Below are 19,620 nucleotides of genomic sequence, written 5' to 3'. Positions count from 1 at the left end.
AAAAAAAAAAAAAAAAAAAAAAAAAAAAAAAAAAAAAAAAAAAAAAAAAAAAAAAAAAAAAAAAAAAAAAAAAAAAAACAGATACCCATTAAGATTTAACAGAAGAAAACACAAATTTTCTCAGAGACTTTCACGAACAAAGGTGTTTGAAAGGCTTACCTGCATGGCTAGAATTGGTAGGGCAAGGCTTGTTTAAAAGGGGCTGTGCACATGTCGAAGAAAAATGACAAAGTTTGGGTCAATGGGAAAGCGCTTAGAGAGATCTGTCTGGGCTGTCCCTTTGCTGAAGATTCCCTGTCTTCACTGTGAAAGGCTGAGAGAAAGTTTTGGAATGAGAATCTAAGGAAGATGCCATTTATAAAGATTGTTATCATGTGGTGGGAGTTGAGACAATTTTGGAACACGTGGCAGCTGTTTTGGCCATACACTTGAATGGATATGGATCATTGATTTGGATTGGTCCCAAGAATATGGGGCAATGGCTTTTAAGTACACCATGATTCATTTCTTTGGAAAAGAGTGAAAGTAAAAACTTGCATTGGAGTGAGTTTAGGAGATTAAGAGATTTTTGTTGCGACGAAAGCTACCCTTTTGGCCCCTCGTTTTTTGAAGGGTTTAGAAGGAGAGTGTTCTAGAATCTGTTTTTCGAACCATAAATTAAATTTGTAGTCTATGGAATAAAATAATATAATGTCGTTTTTTAACTCGTAAATGTGATATCATTGGTCTATTTCAGCTCGAGACACTTTCCATTATTTTAAAAATTGTGTCGGTGAAGATGCTCCGGTTGTTTCAACTATAAATTTTGAAACTTATGTGGTGGGAATGAGACATAAACCGAAATTGGTGGGATAAATGGTGGGGAGACAAAGTTTGGATATAAAATATACATATATTTCCTCTTATTAATTCTTACAAAAATTGATGATGTGGTCCATGGAGTCAGGAATTACGTCGCTATCACATAATAATTTTGAGTGTCGAAGGTAATACGAAAGGCTTTAAAGACAATAAACTTTTGACTTTTCTTTCTTTTTTAATTTAAAAAAAAAAACCCCAATTTTAAAAAATTTTAAAATTTTTATAAAAAACGATCATAATTCAGCAATAATTGACGTATATTTTTATATTTAAAATAAGAATTTCGAGTTTTAAATATGAGAAAGAAAAAAACATCAAATTTTGTTTGGGATGTTGACCCATGTTTACACGTTGTAGCTTCCCATACCTTTACTTCAAAAATCTGCTAAATAAACCAAGTTTGCTTACGTGTCACTTTGTCCTCCATTTTTCTGATTTCATGTTGACGTGGCATTGTCTAGTGGTCTGTTACCAAATGGAGACAAGAAGTCCATTCTCTTAATTAATGCACCCTTTCTTTGTCTCATATTTATGGCCACGTCAGTAATATAATTCTCAAGTGACCATTTTGGTCATATCAAAAGATAGAGACTAATGTTTAATTGTTGAGGGCATTATGGTCATTTCACATGGGTAAAAACGAATTACATTAATAACAATAAACTGATTGCTCTCTTTAAGCTAAATGCAAAGACATGGAACCAAAATACAATGCTGCTGCGTTTCCCCACATTATCTGAAAAGAAAAAGAAGACACTGCCTAAAAGCGCTGGAAATTGTGAAAAAAACTGAATTTCAAGCTACCAAAACAAATATGTGATAATTCATCCCACTGGCCAAGGCAAGTGTTTAAGCTCAAGTAAGGGGTAGGAAGAATGAACGGAGGGCGGTGCGGTTTGATTCACCTAAGCCTGGTTTCCTCCGCCGCCCCCCCTCGTGCGACCACCCATTCTCCCCCGTCCACGGCTATAACCTCTACCCCCTCCTCTGCCTCTTTCGTATCCAGCTCCTGCGGGAGGAAAATAATTTCTTGAAATGCCTTGTTCCAAACATTACATGATCAGGAGTCTAAAGAGCTACTACCATACACCACCTAAATTACTAGTTACGACGTTGAAGTAAATAAGTCGATGCATTTCAAGACTCGATCAGGTTGCATTCGTATTCGAAACATTCCTAAGGGCAGACTTAAGCTTTTAGTTTTGTGATGCATGGAGAAATTGAGAAAGAAGCTTACCACGGTAGGCCCAGCCTCTACTCCGCCCACCTCCTCGTCCCCAATTCGAGTATCCACCATTATCTACGATAAAGAAAGCTCACAAGAACTAAAATTCGTAATCCCTAATAATATAATGCAGCACAGTGAACCCTTTAATGCATACTTCTATCTGAAAAAGTTATAGTTCCATATTCACCTTGATAATATGCAGGACCACCTTGGTAGTTGTCAGACCCACCTTGGTAGTGGCCGTAGCCACCTTGGTAGTGGCCATATCCACCTTGGTAGTTGCCGTATCCACCTTGATAATTCCCATATCCACCTCTTCCCCAACCACGCCCTCTCCCTCTACCACGCCCTCTGCCTTGGCCATATGGATCTGCAAAAGTACCAGAGATATGTCAAAGCCCTTCCATAATCCAATAATTAACTCTTGTCGAAATCACCTTCATTAACAGCATTGTGATAAACGCGAGGTTGTCTGGGTGGTGGTTGTTGGGGCGGCTGCTGCTGCTGCTGCTGATTGTTATATTGTTGCTTTGGCTGTTCCACAAAGTGTGGAGCTTGATACCTACAAATAAAAGTTATCTCATCGTCATGCACGCGGAAGAAACCCAAGCATGAAATATGCAAGAAAGATGGCTAAAATCCCCCTTTTTATGCCGAATTGTAACGCTTCCAAAACAACTTACCCCGGAGAATTCTTATTTAGCTCTCGATTGGACAGGGTAATTGAAATCATTGAGACGTGACGAGTCATCTCCACCCTGTGTGACATGGGAAGTTATTTCTTGCACATCTAAAGCACTAAGCTACATAGTACAATCATACAACAAAATTGCGAACGATGCATACCGAACGAGTGCAAATCAACTAAAACCCAAGCAAGCTCTCAACTCTTTACTATAAATTTATATTCGAATGCATAATTAAGAAAACTTACGGTACAAGACCCTCTTCAATGGGTTCCCATACATCAGTTATACTAACTGAGCTGATGGCTGTTTCTTGATGTAACCGTGATATTCTCTTCTGTTTCGGGGAGACGCATAGTGAATCAATTATATAATAAACAGTATTCACACTCAAAAGCACACATATTCTAAAGGAAACAAACCTTTAGAATTTCTGCAATAGCCACTGCTTTACTGATTGCCTGTCCCATTGCTTTCAAGACGATGTCTCGGACACGTTTTTCCTGAATAAGTACCAAGGAAAACAATATTCTATGTAACAAAATTTTTCTGATAACAAAAATACTATAGACAATTTATCAAACAACATACTCTTGCAAAAGCTACTTAAAAAATAACAAGAAGAAGGTGCCTCATGGCATTTAAACCATAAATAGAGAAGAGCAGAGGTCATCTACCTCTAGAACAGATGACAATAGGACATCAAAGGAGCTGACACATTATAAAATAAACTAAATTTAAAAGTAACTTTCGTGATGCTTAAACTTTAAACATAGAGCTTCGGGACTAATGTTTTTGTTACTTCTCTGCAGAGCTCTAGATCAAGGAGTTCTGTAACTAGTCTCCTTCCTTTATATTCAGTCTCAATCGGAAATCCACGTCAGATTGCAGCGAGACGGTCCATAGATGGGAAGGGAGCGTGACAGCACATCAAAAAAAGAAAGAGACTCCCACAAGCACACACGAAATGACTAAGTCTTGATTAGGGTGGATGAGCTTACATCCAGGACCATCATTTTCTTCGCTGAATCAACTACTAAAAGGCAAGCCATCCGTTTCTCTCCCTTTCCTGCTAGGATTGAAAATCCTGTGTGTGTTCGTTATCTCCTTGGGATCCTTCAGTATGCTTCATCCTTTTCATTCAAATATTCGATCCTTATAAAAACAGCATGCACATCCATTGAAACTAATTGAGCTATAAAGTTCTTCCAAATATCGAATCATCCACTGAAAAATCAGACTAGATATCATTTGATACTTGATGAAGTTCTTCCAAATATCTACGAGAGTTGCCAAATTACATACCAATACAATCACACAAGCAAACGAAGAAATAGCGAATCATCCACTGAAAAATACATCGAGAACTAAAAAGAAAAACCCTAACAGTCCAAATCGATTGACACCGAGACTGTTCTAAATTAAAAACGAAAGAGCAAAGTTCATAAAGACGAACCGAATCGTAGACAACAGACGCAACATTGCCACAAAAAACGGGAAAATCGGCATGCGGAACTCCAAAAAGCAGAAGGAAATTGTAGAATGCAATCAGAAGATGGAAATGAAGGAGAAATGAGATTGAATGAGGAGAAAATATACCTGAAGCAGCGTAGAAGCATAGGTGATGTAGTTTCGAATGGCGCCTTGACTAGTGATTCGGATCTCATTTTCGCTAATAGGTAATTCAGGTTTGGGCTTCTCGACCTTCTGGTATCTGTCCATGGCGTCGTGCTTGTGAGGGAGAGAGACGATGATGAGACAATCAGAAACCCTAGCGGGCAACAGAGGAGTTGTTCACTGTATCTCTTGAGAAGAACCTAAAACCTCTCAGAGGAAGGTTTTCTCTTCTTTACGAAAGATTTTAGATTTTAGATCTAAAATCATTTTTTTCAATTTTAAAATATATATTTTTTTTATACTTTATCACAAAATAATAATAATAATAATATGTTTCAAAAATATCAATTATCTTTCAACACATTTAAAAAATACCCTATCTTTCAATATATTCATTAATATTTTTAATCTTTTTTAAAAAAAACTTTTTTAAAACATTTTTTAACTTTAATTAAAAAAATTACGATAATAATTTTTAAATTTTTTTATGAAAATTAAAGGTTAATGCTATTTTTTTAAATATAGTATTAATAATATTTTTTAATTCTTAAAAAAATTTGGAATGTATTAATAAAACATTTTAAAATTTAGAATTTATGAGTGTTTTGAAACATTATCCCAAATAAAGGATATTTTTTTTTTTAAGGAGAGGATATTATTGAAATTTAAATATATTTTTAAAATAAAATGTGAAATTAAAAAAATATTTTTATTAATTTAGAATATGCAGTTTTAAAATTTTAATTTACCCATTTAAATTTATAAATTAAAAAACTATGAAATACCTAATGGAATCTTATATTAATTTTTTTAATTGTTTTTATGTATACTTATTATTAAATACAAAATTAAAAATTAAAAAGATTTAAAAAAATTGAGACTAAATTTGTAATTTAATAAATTTATAATATATTAGAAATATGATACTACGATTGCTTACATCATCTTCTAAAAATAATTGAGTTTACGAGCATTAAATAATTATTTTTAAAAAAGTTGTGTATTAAATGAGAATTTTTGACCAAATTACAAATTTCTAGACTTTCATAACTTACTCATAAAACTACGATCATATACGATTAAATTTTGAAACTAATTACAAATTTACAAGCGTCCAAATTGAATGTCTTCATTATAATACCACGTTGTCTTCATTATAATCATATGATTAGGTAAGTATATTCTGATCGAGACAATAAAACGACAATTTGGCCCAAATCTTAATTCAAAGGCTCGAAAACCAACATAATCCTAAATGTAATAGAATTAGGCCCAAGATCGAAAGTCAACCCTAACGAACTAGTGTTAAAACCAACAAAACTCGAGCTCGAACTCACACAGTACTCGTAAACTCTATTTAGAAAAAATACTTATGAACTTAAAAAAGTAACATAAAATAATTGGAGATAATTTATGAGATGTGGATAGAAGGTTTTGGTCCGATAATAATAATTTTTTTTCTTCTATAAAGGTAAAGAGGGTTAATCCTACTTTCAAAATTTCATGAATATTTTTAAATAATAATAACAGTATTTTTAATTTTTTTTTAAAAAAAGTTTAAAGATATTAATAAAATAGTTTAAAGTTGATATTTTTATTTCAAATAAATATTAATAAAAAAATATTTTTTTTAAAGTTTAAAATATTATTAAAAATTTTGAAATTTTGAAATTATTTTTTTAGAATTAATTTGGTAGGGGGATGTTTTAGTCATAACTATTAAGCTTTCGTTTCGCTCGATGGCTCGTCGAAGGGAATAAGAAATCGCGCCTCTTCGCACTTCACTGACACTTGCGGCTTCAACTCGCAGTCTTTCTGAAAAACCTTTAATCCATGGCTAACAATCCTTCGCAGCTACTGCCCTCAGGTTTGCTTCTGCTTCTCCTTCGCTTAATTTCTCATTTCCCCCTCCTATTTCGCCGGAAATGAACTCTTATTTACTGCGTTTCTTGGTGGGGATTTGCAGAGTTAATCGACCGATGTATAGGGTCTAAAATATGGGTCATTATGAAGGGCGACAAAGAGCTTGTTGGCACTCTTAAAGGATTTGATGTTTATGTCAACATGGTTCTTGAAGATGTTACTGAATAGTAAGTGCCTCTACAAGATCTAAACTCATATTTCTTTGGTTTGCTCATGTGGGTTGTCTTTGTATTTTGCATAAATTGTTCTGTTTCAATCTGTCATGTTTGATCGCTTTATTTTATTAAGTGTTTCTGTCTGTGTTAAGGGATTGAATGTTAGGAATCACGACTCTCCACCGAGCATAAGCTCTCGTTGCTTTGGTTTTGGTTTCCTTAAAAGACCTCATACCAATGGTGATAGCGTTCATTCCTTACTTATAAACCCATGATCTTCCTCTTAATTAGCCAATGTGGGACTACTCCTTTCAATAATTCTCATCAATCCTCCCCTCGAACGAAGTACACTATATAGTCTCCATTGAGGCCTATGGAGCCCTCAAATAGTCTCCCCTTGATCGAGGTTCGATTCTTTCTCTTGAGCTCTCGAATAAAGTACCACCATTTCTTTGACACTTGAGTCACTTTCGACTACACCTTCGAGACTTACAACTTCTTTGTTCGACATTTGAGGATTCTATTGACATGACTAAATTAAGGATGTGGCTCTAATACCATGTTAGGAATCACGGCTCTCCACAATGGTATGATATTGTCCACTTTGAGTATAAGCTCTCATGGCTTTGCTTTTGGTTTCCCCAAAAGGCCTCATACCAATGGAGATAGCGTTCGTTCCTTATTTATAAACCCATGATCTTCCTCTTAATTAGCCAACGTGGGACTACTCCTTTCAATAATCCTCCCCTCGAGCAAAGTACACCATATAACCTCCCTTGAGGCCTATGGAGCCCTCGAATAGCCTCTCCTTAATCGAGGCTCGACTCCTTCTCTTGAACCCTCGAATAAAGTACACACTTTGTTCGACACTTGAGTCACTTTTGAGTACACTTTCGAGGCTCACAACTTATTTGTTCGATATTTGAGGATTCTATTCACATGGTTAAGTTGAGGACATGACTCTGATACCATGTTAGGAATCACAACTCTCCATAATGGTATGATATTGTCCATTTTGAACATAAGCTCCTGTGGCTTTGCTTTTGGTTTTCCTAAAAGGTCTCATACCAATGGAGATAGTGTTCGTTACTTATAAACCCACGATCTTACTCTTAATTAGCCAACGTGGGACTACTCCTTTCAATAATTCTCACCATTGAAAACATGATTTGAGCGAGAGAAAAAGTTGCGCTAGTGCAATTTGAATTATGGAGTATGGAATTTCATTGAATCCGCTCTGTTCTTCTCCAATCTTAGGAGTGGGGTTGGAGGTTGGCTTTGGAGAGCTTTTGAGTTAAGGCTTAGAAACCCCTTTGTTCAAATTTTTGAAGTGAACTGAACAGTGTAGATTTCTTCAGAAGTTGAAGAAAGTGGTTGATAATCTCATGCCGTGTTGAAATAGAAGGAAAAGAATTAATAAGAGAGGCGGATTGGTACTTTTTGGACAAGGTTCTCATGAAGAACGGCATTGGGTATAAGTGGAGGGCTTGGATCTTGGGCAGCATTAAAATGGTTGAGTACTATATTCTAATTTGTGGTAGGCCCAGTGGATGATCCGAGTTATGAGAGGCCTTAGGTGTCACAATCGCCCTTTTCTTGGCAATGGATTTGGCGATTGTGCGGCATTCACTCTCAACAGTGAGTGAGTTAAGCTAATTTAGGATCGTGTCTCCTACGGTCGGACAATGTATGCTCAAGCCTTTGGCCCTGATTTGAGAAGAAAGTTTTAGAAAGCGGGGCAGAGAGATTTTGAATGAAAGGTTGAGAGAGATTGAAAACACTATTGAAAACAATGTTATATGACATACAAGCAAAATGTAACAACAACGGCTTAAGTAACATATAACTTTTCGAGTAGGGAGAATTTGACAACTAGTTGCATCCTTCTATAGTACAATTTGAGACGATTCAGGTCTGGTAGACCTAGACGTGATTTTTCCGAACGGTCATACAAAATTAGGGGAAGAGTTGACAACTAGTCACACCCCTTATAGTACATTATGGGGCATTTCATGTCTACCAGGGGTAGACATGATTCTGCCGAAACGTCATATACTAAGAAAAAACAAGAAGGAAATTATAAATCATGAAAGCAGTAAAGGAAAGCGATAAAGTGATACAAGGCAAGAGTTTTGACATGTAACAGACATGCAGCTATGGACAACACACCTTAGACAACCATGACCGTGACCTGCCTAAGGCATGACAATCCCTGGTCTCCCATCTCTCTTCGTGCTTGTGGTGGATACTCTTAACGGGATTGTCGGTCCTGTTGTTTTCTGCTCCGACAAGGAAGAATCGTTCCTCATTTGAACCATATCTTAGTTTTCTTCTAAACATTGTTGGGGCTTAAAATTAATAAGGGAAAATGCCAAATTATGGGTCTAAAATGTGACCTAGGTAAGGTGGGAAGGTGGGTTGTGACATTGAGTCTTTCTTCTCATCCTACCTAGGTCTCCCTCTCGGCCATAATCTGAAATCTCTACCCTTTTGGAGTCCTGTTATTGAGTGAGTAAAAGATTTGCTAATTGTAAGAGAAGCTTCTTTCTCTATGGGTGGAAGAGTGACCCACATTAGCTCACATTAGCTCTGTAATAGTCCAAGCTCACTGCTAGCCGATATTGTCCTCTCTGGGCTTTCCCTTTCAGACTTCCCCTCAAGTGTTTTAAAACGCGTCTGCTAGGGAGAGATTTCCACACTCTTATAAAGAATACTTTGTTCTCCTCCCCAACCGATGTGGGATCTCACAAGCTCGATCTTGAATAGAATTCTTATTTATTTATTTTCCCTTTTGGTTCGATTTGTAATACGTTCGAGAAGCTCACGAATGATTTTTTTTTTTTTTTTTTGTGGGAAGAGGTTGATGAAGGCAAAATGTGCGCTCGGTGAGTTGGCATACGTTGGGAAAGTAATTGAATGTGAGATTCATATCGATTGGAGAGGGAAACAAAGCATTTTTTATAAGGGTGTGGAAACCTCTCCCTAGTAGACGCATTTCAAAACCGTGAGGCTGATGGCAATACGTAACGGACCAAAATGGACAATATCTGCTAGCAATGGGATTGGACTATTCCAATAAATCTTGGGGCATAGAGTTGGGGGGATTTAAGGGCTCAGAACAAACCTTTTTTGGCTCAATGGCTTTGGCACCTACGCCTTGAGTCTGCTACTCTTTCTTGGTCCCATGCTTTGTGGGTGATGTGAGGGATGTTTATTTTAGACCATGAGAGGCTTATGTTCCTAAGAAAACATATTGAGGCTTAAGCCTCCACCTTAATTAGAAGAATAGTATGAATTTGCCGTGTGATTTTGTTTTCACTTTTATGTAATTATTATTTTTTTCAATAACGATCACACTAATTTAGGATTTGTATAATGTTCTTAATAAAAGACGAGGCTTAACGCCTCAAGGCTTCCGCCCCGCCTCTTCAAGAGGAAAAAACTTGAGGCCACTTTTAGCTTTTTTAAACATCGTCTTCGGCTAGTAAATAATGTCTTCTTTGGACTTTCTCCTCAAGGTTTTAAAACGCGTTTTCTAGGGAGAGGTTTCCACACCCTTATAATAAATGTTTTGTTCTCCTCTCCAACCAATGTGGGATCTCACAGTTCACCCTCTTGGGGGCCAGCGTCCTCGCTGGCACACTGCTTGGTGTCTGGCTCTGATACCATTTGTAACAACCCAAGCCTATCGCTAGTAAAGGTTGTCCTCTCTTTGTGCTTTCCCCTCAAGGTTTTAAAACGCATCTTCTAGAGAGAGGTTTCCACACAAATGCTTCGTTCTTAGCTCTTTTGGGCCTGAATTTCCTATCTTGGAACATCTTTTTATGCACGTCGCGTGCAGCCTTTGTATGAACCTAAAGACTCTTTGTTTTAATCAAAACTCACAGCTCTCTTTGCAACTACTATATGGTTTTAACTCTCTCTATATTACATTGTAGTGAGATCACTGCTGAGGGGAGACGGATAACAAAGTTGGATCAGATTCTACTCAATGGGAACAACATTGCTATTGTAAGTGACAATTACTGGTTTTAATGTTTACATGCCCTTGTTTTGGAAAGCTACTAATTTGTGGACGAGTTCCTAAACCAATGAACAATGGTTGTGTAAGGGCCTAGCTTCATGATGGCCATGGGTGACCCTCCAATCCTCGCCTTAATAATGATAGCGAGTTAATGAAGGGAACCATATTTGTTCGTCCTAACGTTTATATAGTCGAGTCATATTCATATGCCTTCTATATTAAGGAAGTTGTTGTTTTGTGAGATTAGTTGACACGTGATAAGTTGGCATGAGTCGATATTCATATTAACTCATCTTGACATACTCGGGATATATATTGTAGAGTCAAGTAGTTGTCCATAATACTCGGGCTAAGTTGGTCTAGTTGTCTTTTGAGCATTAGTCAACGTGCATGTAAGCGCTTCTATGCAAACGAGCAGTTCTTATTGCTGTATGATTGTTGAAACATCTGTTGTTTGTATGCAGCTCGTTCCCAGTGGATCGCCAGACGCAGAATAGGTGTGGAATATGAATAGCATATTGTTTTGGTTGACAAACTTTGCACCATTGTTATGAGTTGTGCCTCCCAACTCCCAACATTTAGTTTTCTTTCAATGTAGAACGACGCAGGTGACAACTTTCATGTATTTGATTCCTTCATCTTCATTGCTTCCTATACAAATCTATTGGCTCAATTCTAAGTGCATTTGATTGTGTTTAAATACAGTGGTAATGTGCTGAAGTAAATACTTATGTAGATTTTTAAAACATGGTTAGAGATTGAACCTTTGCTCTTTACTTTTACGCCGTGATCGGAAAGCTTCTGCAAGTTCCAAAACCTGTGACCACGGTCCCAACCTTATCAACACCTGAAGTTTACTAATCAATGAACCTCCAAAACCTATTTTCTTTTTTGACAAAATCAACAAAGTCGTAACCAAAGCGAAAACATCCAAAGATTAGTGAAAACATCTGGACTGAATCCATCCATAAATCTAGACTCCGTCAACCTTCGTAACCAAAGCAAAAACATCCAAAGATTAGCAAAAACATCCAAAGATTAGATTGGTGAGCAAGGAGGAGTGTAGGAATGCCGACCACTACATAAATAAGCCACGTGATTGAGAGACCAACTAATCTAGTTAAATTATAAGTTCAACCTACAAGCTCTTAATTGATTTTTGTGTCTATTTAGTTATTATTTGTGTCTATTTAGTTATTAAACTTTCAAAAGTGTTGCATAGTTCATAAGTCCTTCAACTTTCAATAATGTGTTCTATTAAGTCCTAAACTTTAAAAATGTCGAATAATTTTGCACGAGATAGAATAGAAGTGATCGATAAAGGGGAATTGAAGCAAACCAAACCAAATTACACTCTTTTTAGAGTGCAAAAAGTTGATAAAAACTAGAACATTAAGGGAAATACCAGTCTAGATTGACAACCGAAAAATACTTAAATTACTTCTACATGGGATGGTTGAAGATGAGAATGTGATTTTGAAGTTTAGTGGGAGGTTGGCCTTGCGTTGCGAAGCTCATCAACAGAGTCGCCTCTTTCTAGTACAGCTGCAGCCCCCATCCCCGAGCCTGCATACACCATGGATTGTAGTTAGAAGTCAGTTAACTGACCCAATTGTTGAGGTTGACCTCGATTGAAAGTTAAATGTTTAAATTCTCACTTTACACCAAACTGAGAGAGGTACATACCTATGCACATGGAGATAACCCCAAATCGACTGTCCCTTCCACGACGCTTCATTTCACTCAAGAGTGTCGCTACACAACGAGCACCTGCCACCAAATAAAGGAGAAAGGGTTATAGTTTTTTAGAATTTTTCGCTCACCATACTTATAATTCTATTTTCTTTCTTGGAAGCCATTATACCAACTCGTTAACAATCCGAGCACAACAACATAGTAGATAACATACCAATTATCTTCCAAAGTTTGAATATTTTTCACTTCTGAACAAAAAAACCTCATCATTGGTAAATATTTGGGCGGTTTCTCGATGATTCAGAAAGCCGAATCAACCATATGGATTAGGTTGACTTCAAACAAATAGAAACTTCATGAGCATAGTTGTTTAAAGGCGGGTCTAAAGGATACCTCATTCTAACCCAACTCAACCCACAAACACCTTTAGTCAACGATTCACCAGAATTCAATGAACGAAACCTTCGATTTGGTATAAATGGAGAAGACGATAAAGATAGAAAGATTACCAGTTGCGCCCAAAGGGTGGCCCAGAGCAATTGCACCGCCATTGACATTCACCTTTTGAGTATCAAGCTTTAGTTCCTTACAGCAATACACATACTGAGATGCAAATGCCTGCCAAAACCCAAAAGCGTATTCACATGAAAATCAAACAAATCTTCCATGAACATTCTGTCAAACAAGCCGTAAAATACTTGATTCTTTTTTCATTTTCTAATCATTGTGAAAGAATGACAAGAAAAATTACCTCATTAATTTCAAAAAGGTCAATATCTTGGAGGGTAAGACCAGCAGATTTAACAGCTGCAGGAATTGCAACAGCTGGTCCAATTCCCATCACTGCTGGATCAACACCAACTACTGAAAAACTCCTGCATATATTTTTTAAGAAAAAAAAATTAGCTCCAAAGTATAATTCTCAATAAATTTCATGTTTGGATTTCAATCATAGTTGTTTTCATTGGAAGATAGATGTAACAGTCCTAGTCTACTGCTAGTAGATATTGTCCGCTTCGGTTTGTTACGTATCGTCATCAGCCTCACGGTTTTTAAAACGTGGTCTGTTAGAGAGAGTTTTTCACACCCTTAAAGGGAATGCTTTGTTCCCCTTCTTCCGTTGATGTGGGATCTCACAATCCACCCCTTTGGTGGCCAGCGTCCTCACTGGCACACCGCCCGATGTCTAGTTCAGATACCATTTGAAAAAAGTCCAAGCCTACCGCTAACAGATATTGTCCGCTTTGGCCCGTCATGTATCATCGTCAGCCTCACAATTTTTAAATCGATCTGTTAGGGAGACGTCTCTACACCCTTGTAAGAAATAGTTCGTTCCCCTCTTCAACCAATGTAGGATCTCACAATTCACCCCCTTAGAGCCCAGCGTCCTCGTTGGCACCTCGTTTGGTATCTGGCTCAGATACATTTGTAACAACCCAAGCCCACCACTAACAAATATTGTCTGCTTTGACTCGTTACATATTGTCGTCACCTCACGGTTTTTAAAAGACATCTGTTAGGTAGAGGTTTTCACACGAATATTTCATTCCACTCTTCAATGCGGGATCTCAGAATAGATATCCCCACTCTTAATACTTTTTCAAATGAAAAAGATCAGAGGGGTGGAACGTGAAAATATTTCTTCAGCATTCGATCATTTTGTATAATGAACTCTCCATCGTAGGGTAATAATTGTAAGAGAATAGACTTTACCTAAAGACACCAAGAATAGGAAGTCCCTTCTGGATAGCTAAGCTTCTTTTCATGAGGAGGACTGCAGCAGCACCGTCACTAACTTGACTAGAGTTCCCTGTAAAAATAATAGCATTGATTTAAGCATAATTCCATTGTTGACAAACATGATACCAAACCAAATTCCATTGTTTAAAAACCTGCTGTTGTGCAGCCATCTTTCTTGAATGCTGGCTTCAACTTTCCCAAAATTTCCATGTTTGTGCTCGGCCGTATGCCATCATCCACAGATACAACCACGGGCTTTGCAACACCAGATTTCGGGTCGATGATCTTTGAAGAATGGTGAAGAGTTTGTAAGTGACAAAGAAAACAAAATGAATGCAAAAATTTTCCCAGTACAGAAGTCATTCAGCAACTACCTTAGTGGAAACAGGGATGATCTCGTCTTTGAATTTACCAGATGCACTTGCTGCAGCAGCACGCCTATGCGATTCAACCTGTTGAAATTACTCCTAGATCAAATTTTCACAGTTGTTTAAGTTCAAAATGTTCTTGCTAATCAATGATAGATTTTATTTTCAACATGTCTCCTTGCAGAATCTTATGGCAAATGCAAGCCTTAATCCAAAATATCGGTGCTCTTAAATGGAGAACTTCATAGTATCGCTAATTCAGTATGAAATCATTTACTAATAAATGAACTAAAAACAACAAATACACAAAAGCTATCAAGAAATACTCACAAGGATTTCATGGCAATACAGAATATTAAGCGTAACCATTAAGGTTGAATTGGTCAGTTTATGTTTATGGTATAGAAATTTAAAACCAATATTTATAAAATGTATGCTTTTTTAACTGTTAAGTTAGGTTCGCTTAAGTTCACTCGGTAACCGCCCAAGTCCACCATGAGCAGATATTGTCCGCTTTGGCCCGTTACGTATCACTGTCAGCCTCACAGATTTAAAACGCGCTTGCTAGGGAGAGGTTTCTACAGCCTTTATAAATAATGTTTTGTTCCCCTTCTCCCACCGATGTGGGATTTAACAATCTGCCCCCCTCCTCCCCCTCTCTTTGGGGTCCAGCGTCATCGCTAGCACTTTTCCCTTCTCCAATCGATGTGGGAACACCCAATCCCCATTCGGGGCCAACGTCCTTGCTGGCACACCGCCTTGTGTCCACCCCTTTTGGGCTCAGCTTTCTCGCTGACACATCACCCGGTGTTTGGCTTTGTTACCAAACAACCCAAGTCCACCGCTAGCAGATATTGTTCGCTTTGGCCCGTTACGTATCGCCGTCAGCCTTATAGTTTTAAAACACGTCTGCTAGGGAGAGGTTTCCACACCTTTATAAAGAGTGTTTTGTTCCTCTCTCTAACTAATGTGGGATCTCACACACTCAATTTAATCAACAGACCCAAGTTAAGTGCAGAGAACTTACAGCAGCCTGGTCTTGCTCTTCCCTACTCACACCGTATTGTTGGGCAACATTTTCAGAAGTGATGCCCATTGGAAGCATACAATCTCGAGCTTGTCTAAAGACATTTGCCTGTTAACAACTTTTATCAATTAAAACTTATGACGACAAGGTAAATCAGGTTAATCAAGTGCATAGAATGTTTAAGGAGTAAAATATACTTTGGGATTATCGCTAACAGGAAATTCAATGTCATTAATAGACATGCACTCCAACCCAGCACCAATGCCTACATTGCAAGACAGATCTGTTAAGGTAAAAAACTCAACAATGTTATAACTTTTCTTTTTCCTATTCAGGTTCTCAAAAGTCCTCACCAATATCATAATATCCAACTTTAATGGCAGCAGCAACATCAGCAACAGCTTGAAGGCTGGACGAGCACTGTCGGTTGACCGTTCTTATGCTTACCGTGTCTAATGCATCAAAAACATCATAAGCCAAATGGTTGGGGAAGATGGGATTTTGGGCTCTCAAAGATTGGTTAATTGGTAAAGAACTCCAAGTTTGGGTTTACATAAGAGAGAAGTTGAAAATATTGCTATGGGATACAAAAACAAAGGAATGTGGAATATCATATTGTACCAGGGAAGCCAGCATAGAAAGCAGCCATCCTGCATTCAGAAGCTCTTATAGAGCCAGGAGCCAAAACAGTGCCAACTACTATATCACCAACTTCACTCGGATTCAGTTCTGTTTTCTCGATCACAGCCTACATCAACAATCAGTATTTTTTAAGAGAATCTATAAACATTATGAAAAGAAACAAAGCTCGATTAAGAAGTTGGCTGAATTATATAATCTAGTATCTGATTATTTGATTTTTTTTTTTTTTAACTTTCGCCTCTAACTGTTACCTGAGTGTGTAACAACTCAAGCCCATCGCTAGAACATATTGTCCTCTATAGGCTTTTCCTTTCAAACTTTCCCTCAAGGTTTTTAAAACTCGCCAGATTGGAAGAGTTTTTCACAACCTTACAAAAAAATGTTTTGTTCCCCTCCCTAACCGATGTGGAACCTCACAATCCACCCCTTTCGGGACCCAACGTGCTTGCTGACACTCGTACCTCTCTTCAATCGATGTGAAATCTCACAGACCACCTCCATTTGAGGCCGGCGACCTCGCTGACACTCATTACTCTCTCCAATCTGGGAACCGGAAATACCTTAGTTGTAATTTATTGAAACACACATTCCTACCCATAAATTAAAGTAATTTGAGGGACCAGAATGACTTTACGGGGCCACTAAAAGTGTTGGCAACAACTAACAACCACATAAATGGTGCATTTTCAAAATTCAGACATTGAAAATATGTCTTGACATACTTAATTGAAAAAACGTTGGATAAATAAACTAAACACATATGTGGGAAACAACACATATATTAGAACCTAAACAAATCCAAAAAAATTCAATGCTAGTGCAGAATATAGTAACATCAATGAACGAATGAATCAAACCTTTAGAACAGATGCAAGAAGATCCTCTGCAGGAGTATCCTTGAAACCCCCTTTCTTTGCTCTGCAAATCGCTGTACGATATGCTCTGTTTTCCATTTTTTTTCAGCAAGAGATTATCAGAGGCAACAAAGAGCTAGCTAAGCAACATCAGTGGGGGGAAGGGAAAAAAAAAAACTTACGCTACAATGACAATATCATCCCCAAACGCACCAGTCCTATGGTATGAATGTGAAGCGCCTACTCCAGCAGCACATACCGAAGCCTATCCACCAAGCAAAAACAAGTTCAGCCAAATGCCCAATGAAAATTCAAAGTAAGGAAGAAAATCAAGAAGAACCAAGCGAAAAAACGGGAAAAAAAAACCCTAGAATGAACACCAGGGAATCATAAACAGATGAACTACAAAATGGGAAGTAAAACATACAGAAAGCGATGCAGATCCAGAAGAAGAAGAGCTGGGCTGCAAATGTTGAAGAAGAACCCGCTGCCTGTTAAGTGCCTTCTCCATTTTCTCTCCCTCGCTCTACAATGGCAACGCCAATCGAATCTGGTAATTATATAGAAGGGGAAGAAAATGAACGGAAATAGCGACTGAAATCGTGCTCCACTTGACACATAATTTCTCCGGGAAGTATACGCACGAGTTTCGATGAAGAGTACGTGAAAATCGTGGGAATTTGGCCTGGAATCATCACAGCCACCAATGGGGGTAGTTACAGTTATTTTATTTATTTATTTTTACCAGATTAATAACAACTACCCCTCCAATTTGTCGTATTCGTTTATTAAATTATTTTAACAATATTTTTAAAAAATTCAAAAAAATCTAAATAAATAATATTTTTATTCGATTCTCACCATTAATTTAAATAATTTTACCTAATTAATTTTTTTGTTGATTAATTTATTTCTATTAAGTGAAATTATTAAAATAATTTTAATAGATTATTCATTCAATTATAAATATATTTATTATTAAATATTATAAATCATTATAAGAAAATTCAATGAGGTAATATTTCGAAAGTATTTTTAGTTTCTAGAAGCTGATTTCGAGAGAATATTAAAGTTTAATCCAAACGGTTAAACTTGATTGCTCCTAAAATCTGAACGATTGAAACCTTGCATCAAAGTGTTTTGATACGTCCATATATGATTGAGTTATTTGATAGCTTAATCGTATAACTGTTATCACGTCGTATACTTGTATTGAGAATGATCGAGCTTCTCCGATACTTTCCTTATCTCCACATTGCTCGACGAGCACAATAGGTAGGTGCCACAAACTCTGTTATAATAATGGACAAAGAAATTACGTGTTGTTTTGGAACGCATATCTATAAGTGATTTTCATGTCATCTACATCTTTTGCATAATCGCCATCTGTAGTACCCTTTAAGGATTTTAACGCCATTTTTAGCCGCTTACAAATACAAGTTGGACATGTTATGGATCTGCTAATGAGAAACACGACATATGTAAAATATGGCTTTATTGTAGTAAGATACACAAGACTTTCAATTAATTGTTTGTACATGGTAGCATCGACCGGGATTCGCTCCCCTAGCTTTCGTCTCTCAGTGTCAGTGTCGGCCCAGTAGAGTGCTTTCGCCGTTGGTGTTCTTTTCGATCTCTACGCATTTCACCGCTCCACCGAAAATTCCCTCTGCCCCTACCGTACTCCAGCTTGGTAGTTTCCACCGCCTGTTCAAGGTTGAGCCCTGGGATTTGACGGCGGACTTAAAAAGCCACCTACAGACGCTTTACGCCCAATCATTCCGGATAACGCTTGCATCCTCTGTCTTTATCATTCATTAGTACACTTTACTTACTAAATTTTTTATACTTTTTTTATACTTTCTTCGACTAAAATTTAAATTTGTTTATTATGTATTGGACTATTTAATATTTATAAATTTACGAATTACTATAAACAAAATTAAAAGTTTAGAATTTAGACTAAATTAATAAAAATAAATTTCAATTATTCACTTGTCTAAAAAAAATTAACTTTAAAATTTTAAAAGTTTTGATAATACTACTTTTAAAAAAATATAAAAAATATTCTTAAAACTTAAAAAAAATTTAAAAGTATTGTACGGAAACGTTAACATTTTGTTTAAAAATTTTTAAACTAAAAAAAAAAAAATTAAACCCAATAATTTTTTTTGAAATTTCATTAATACCCTTAAACTTTTTAAGAACTTCAAAAATACCTTTAAACTCTTTTTAAAAAAATTTAAAAATATGTTTATCGATAATACCACGTATATAAAAAATACTCATAAATTTTTAAAAGTAATATTAAAAAATTTAAAGATAATATATTAGTAATAAAATTTAATTTTTTTTTTTATAAAGATAAAGATAGTTATACTTATAAATTATAAATTTTCATGAGTATTTTTTAAATATAATATTAACGGTGGAAATATTTTAAAACTTTTTAAAAAGTCGAAGGTTATTAATGAAATTTTATAAAATTTAAGGTATCTTTTAAAAATTTAAGTAAATTATATAATTTTAGTAATATTTTTTTTATTAATTTAGCCTCTAATTTAATTTTCTTTAATAGATTAATTATTTTTTGATGATATCTAATTTTTTTTTAAAAAATGTGAAGTCTCTTTAATATTATTTAAATTATATTATATTAATGGATTAAAAATGGAATAAAAAAACGACCAGGGGAGGGGTCAAGCGACCGAACCGGCCGCCGGGTCTCACCGAGTCGGGACCGTCAAAGACAGCGGAGACGACAGGAGGAAAAAAAAAAAAAAAAAAAAAAAAAAAAAAA

At 36.4% G+C, this 19,620-nt stretch overlaps 4 protein-coding genes across 5 annotated transcripts in view; 1 reads left to right on the top strand and 3 right to left on the bottom strand.

Moving 5' to 3' along the window:
• LOC111466875 overlaps nt 1-328 on the bottom strand; it is a 3,277-nt gene extending 2,949 nt beyond the window's left edge. Inside the window, exon 1 of the mRNA XM_023111549.1 lies at nt 160-328. Within this exon, the coding sequence (XP_022967317.1) occupies nt 160-165 (6 nt within the window). The 5' untranslated portion in view covers nt 166-328. The remainder of the gene's footprint in view (nt 1-159) is intronic.
• Nucleotides 329-1,448: 1,120 nt separating this feature from the next.
• Nucleotides 1,449-4,637, bottom strand: LOC111466869 (protein FAM98A-like). Its single transcript, XM_023111541.1, has 8 exons — nt 4,375-4,637; nt 3,198-3,278; nt 3,024-3,112; nt 2,773-2,847; nt 2,527-2,651; nt 2,277-2,459; nt 2,099-2,161; nt 1,449-1,870 (listed from the first exon to the last, which is right to left on the bottom strand). Exons 1-8 carry the CDS (start codon nt 4,495-4,497, stop codon nt 1,767-1,769), a joined length of 843 nt encoding a protein of 280 aa, XP_022967309.1. The 5' UTR covers nt 4,498-4,637; the 3' UTR covers nt 1,449-1,766.
• A 1,462-nt stretch (nt 4,638-6,099) lies between these two features.
• On the top strand, nt 6,100-11,198 carry LOC111466899 (sm-like protein LSM5). The gene is made up of 4 exons (XM_023111586.1): nt 6,100-6,259; nt 6,359-6,482; nt 10,409-10,481; nt 10,959-11,198. Exons 1-4 carry the CDS (start codon nt 6,226-6,228, stop codon nt 10,989-10,991), a joined length of 264 nt encoding a protein of 87 aa, XP_022967354.1. The 5' UTR covers nt 6,100-6,225; the 3' UTR covers nt 10,992-11,198.
• Nucleotides 11,199-11,796: 598 nt separating this feature from the next.
• LOC111466838 (3-ketoacyl-CoA thiolase 2, peroxisomal-like) lies at nt 11,797-17,527 on the bottom strand. Of its 2 annotated transcripts, XM_023111490.1 has the most exons (15): nt 17,466-17,482; nt 17,248-17,380; nt 17,003-17,085; nt 16,824-16,908; nt 15,946-16,072; nt 15,678-15,776; nt 15,522-15,589; nt 15,325-15,432; nt 14,304-14,381; nt 14,082-14,214; nt 13,903-13,999; nt 12,941-13,064; nt 12,699-12,807; nt 12,181-12,264; nt 11,797-12,060 (listed from the first exon to the last, which is right to left on the bottom strand). In XM_023111490.1, the coding sequence occupies exons 2-15, from the start codon at nt 17,329-17,331 to the stop codon at nt 11,978-11,980; spliced, it is 1,362 nt and encodes a 453-aa protein (XP_022967258.1). In that variant the 5' UTR covers nt 17,332-17,380; nt 17,466-17,482; the 3' UTR covers nt 11,797-11,977. The 2 variants fall into 2 exon arrangements, with proteins under 2 accessions (XP_022967258.1, XP_022967257.1); XM_023111489.1 differs by having other exon boundaries at nt 17,248-17,527.
• Nucleotides 17,528-19,620: the final 2,093 nt, after the last annotated feature.

The sequence above is a fragment of the Cucurbita maxima genome, unplaced genomic scaffold, assembly GCF_002738345.1.
Source record: "Cucurbita maxima cultivar Rimu unplaced genomic scaffold, Cmax_1.0 Cma_Scf00032, whole genome shotgun sequence".
NCBI lineage: Eukaryota > Viridiplantae > Streptophyta > Magnoliopsida > Cucurbitales > Cucurbitaceae > Cucurbita > Cucurbita maxima.
Note: the sequence above shows the minus strand (reverse complement) of the source record. Positions and strands in the feature narration are given on the sequence as shown.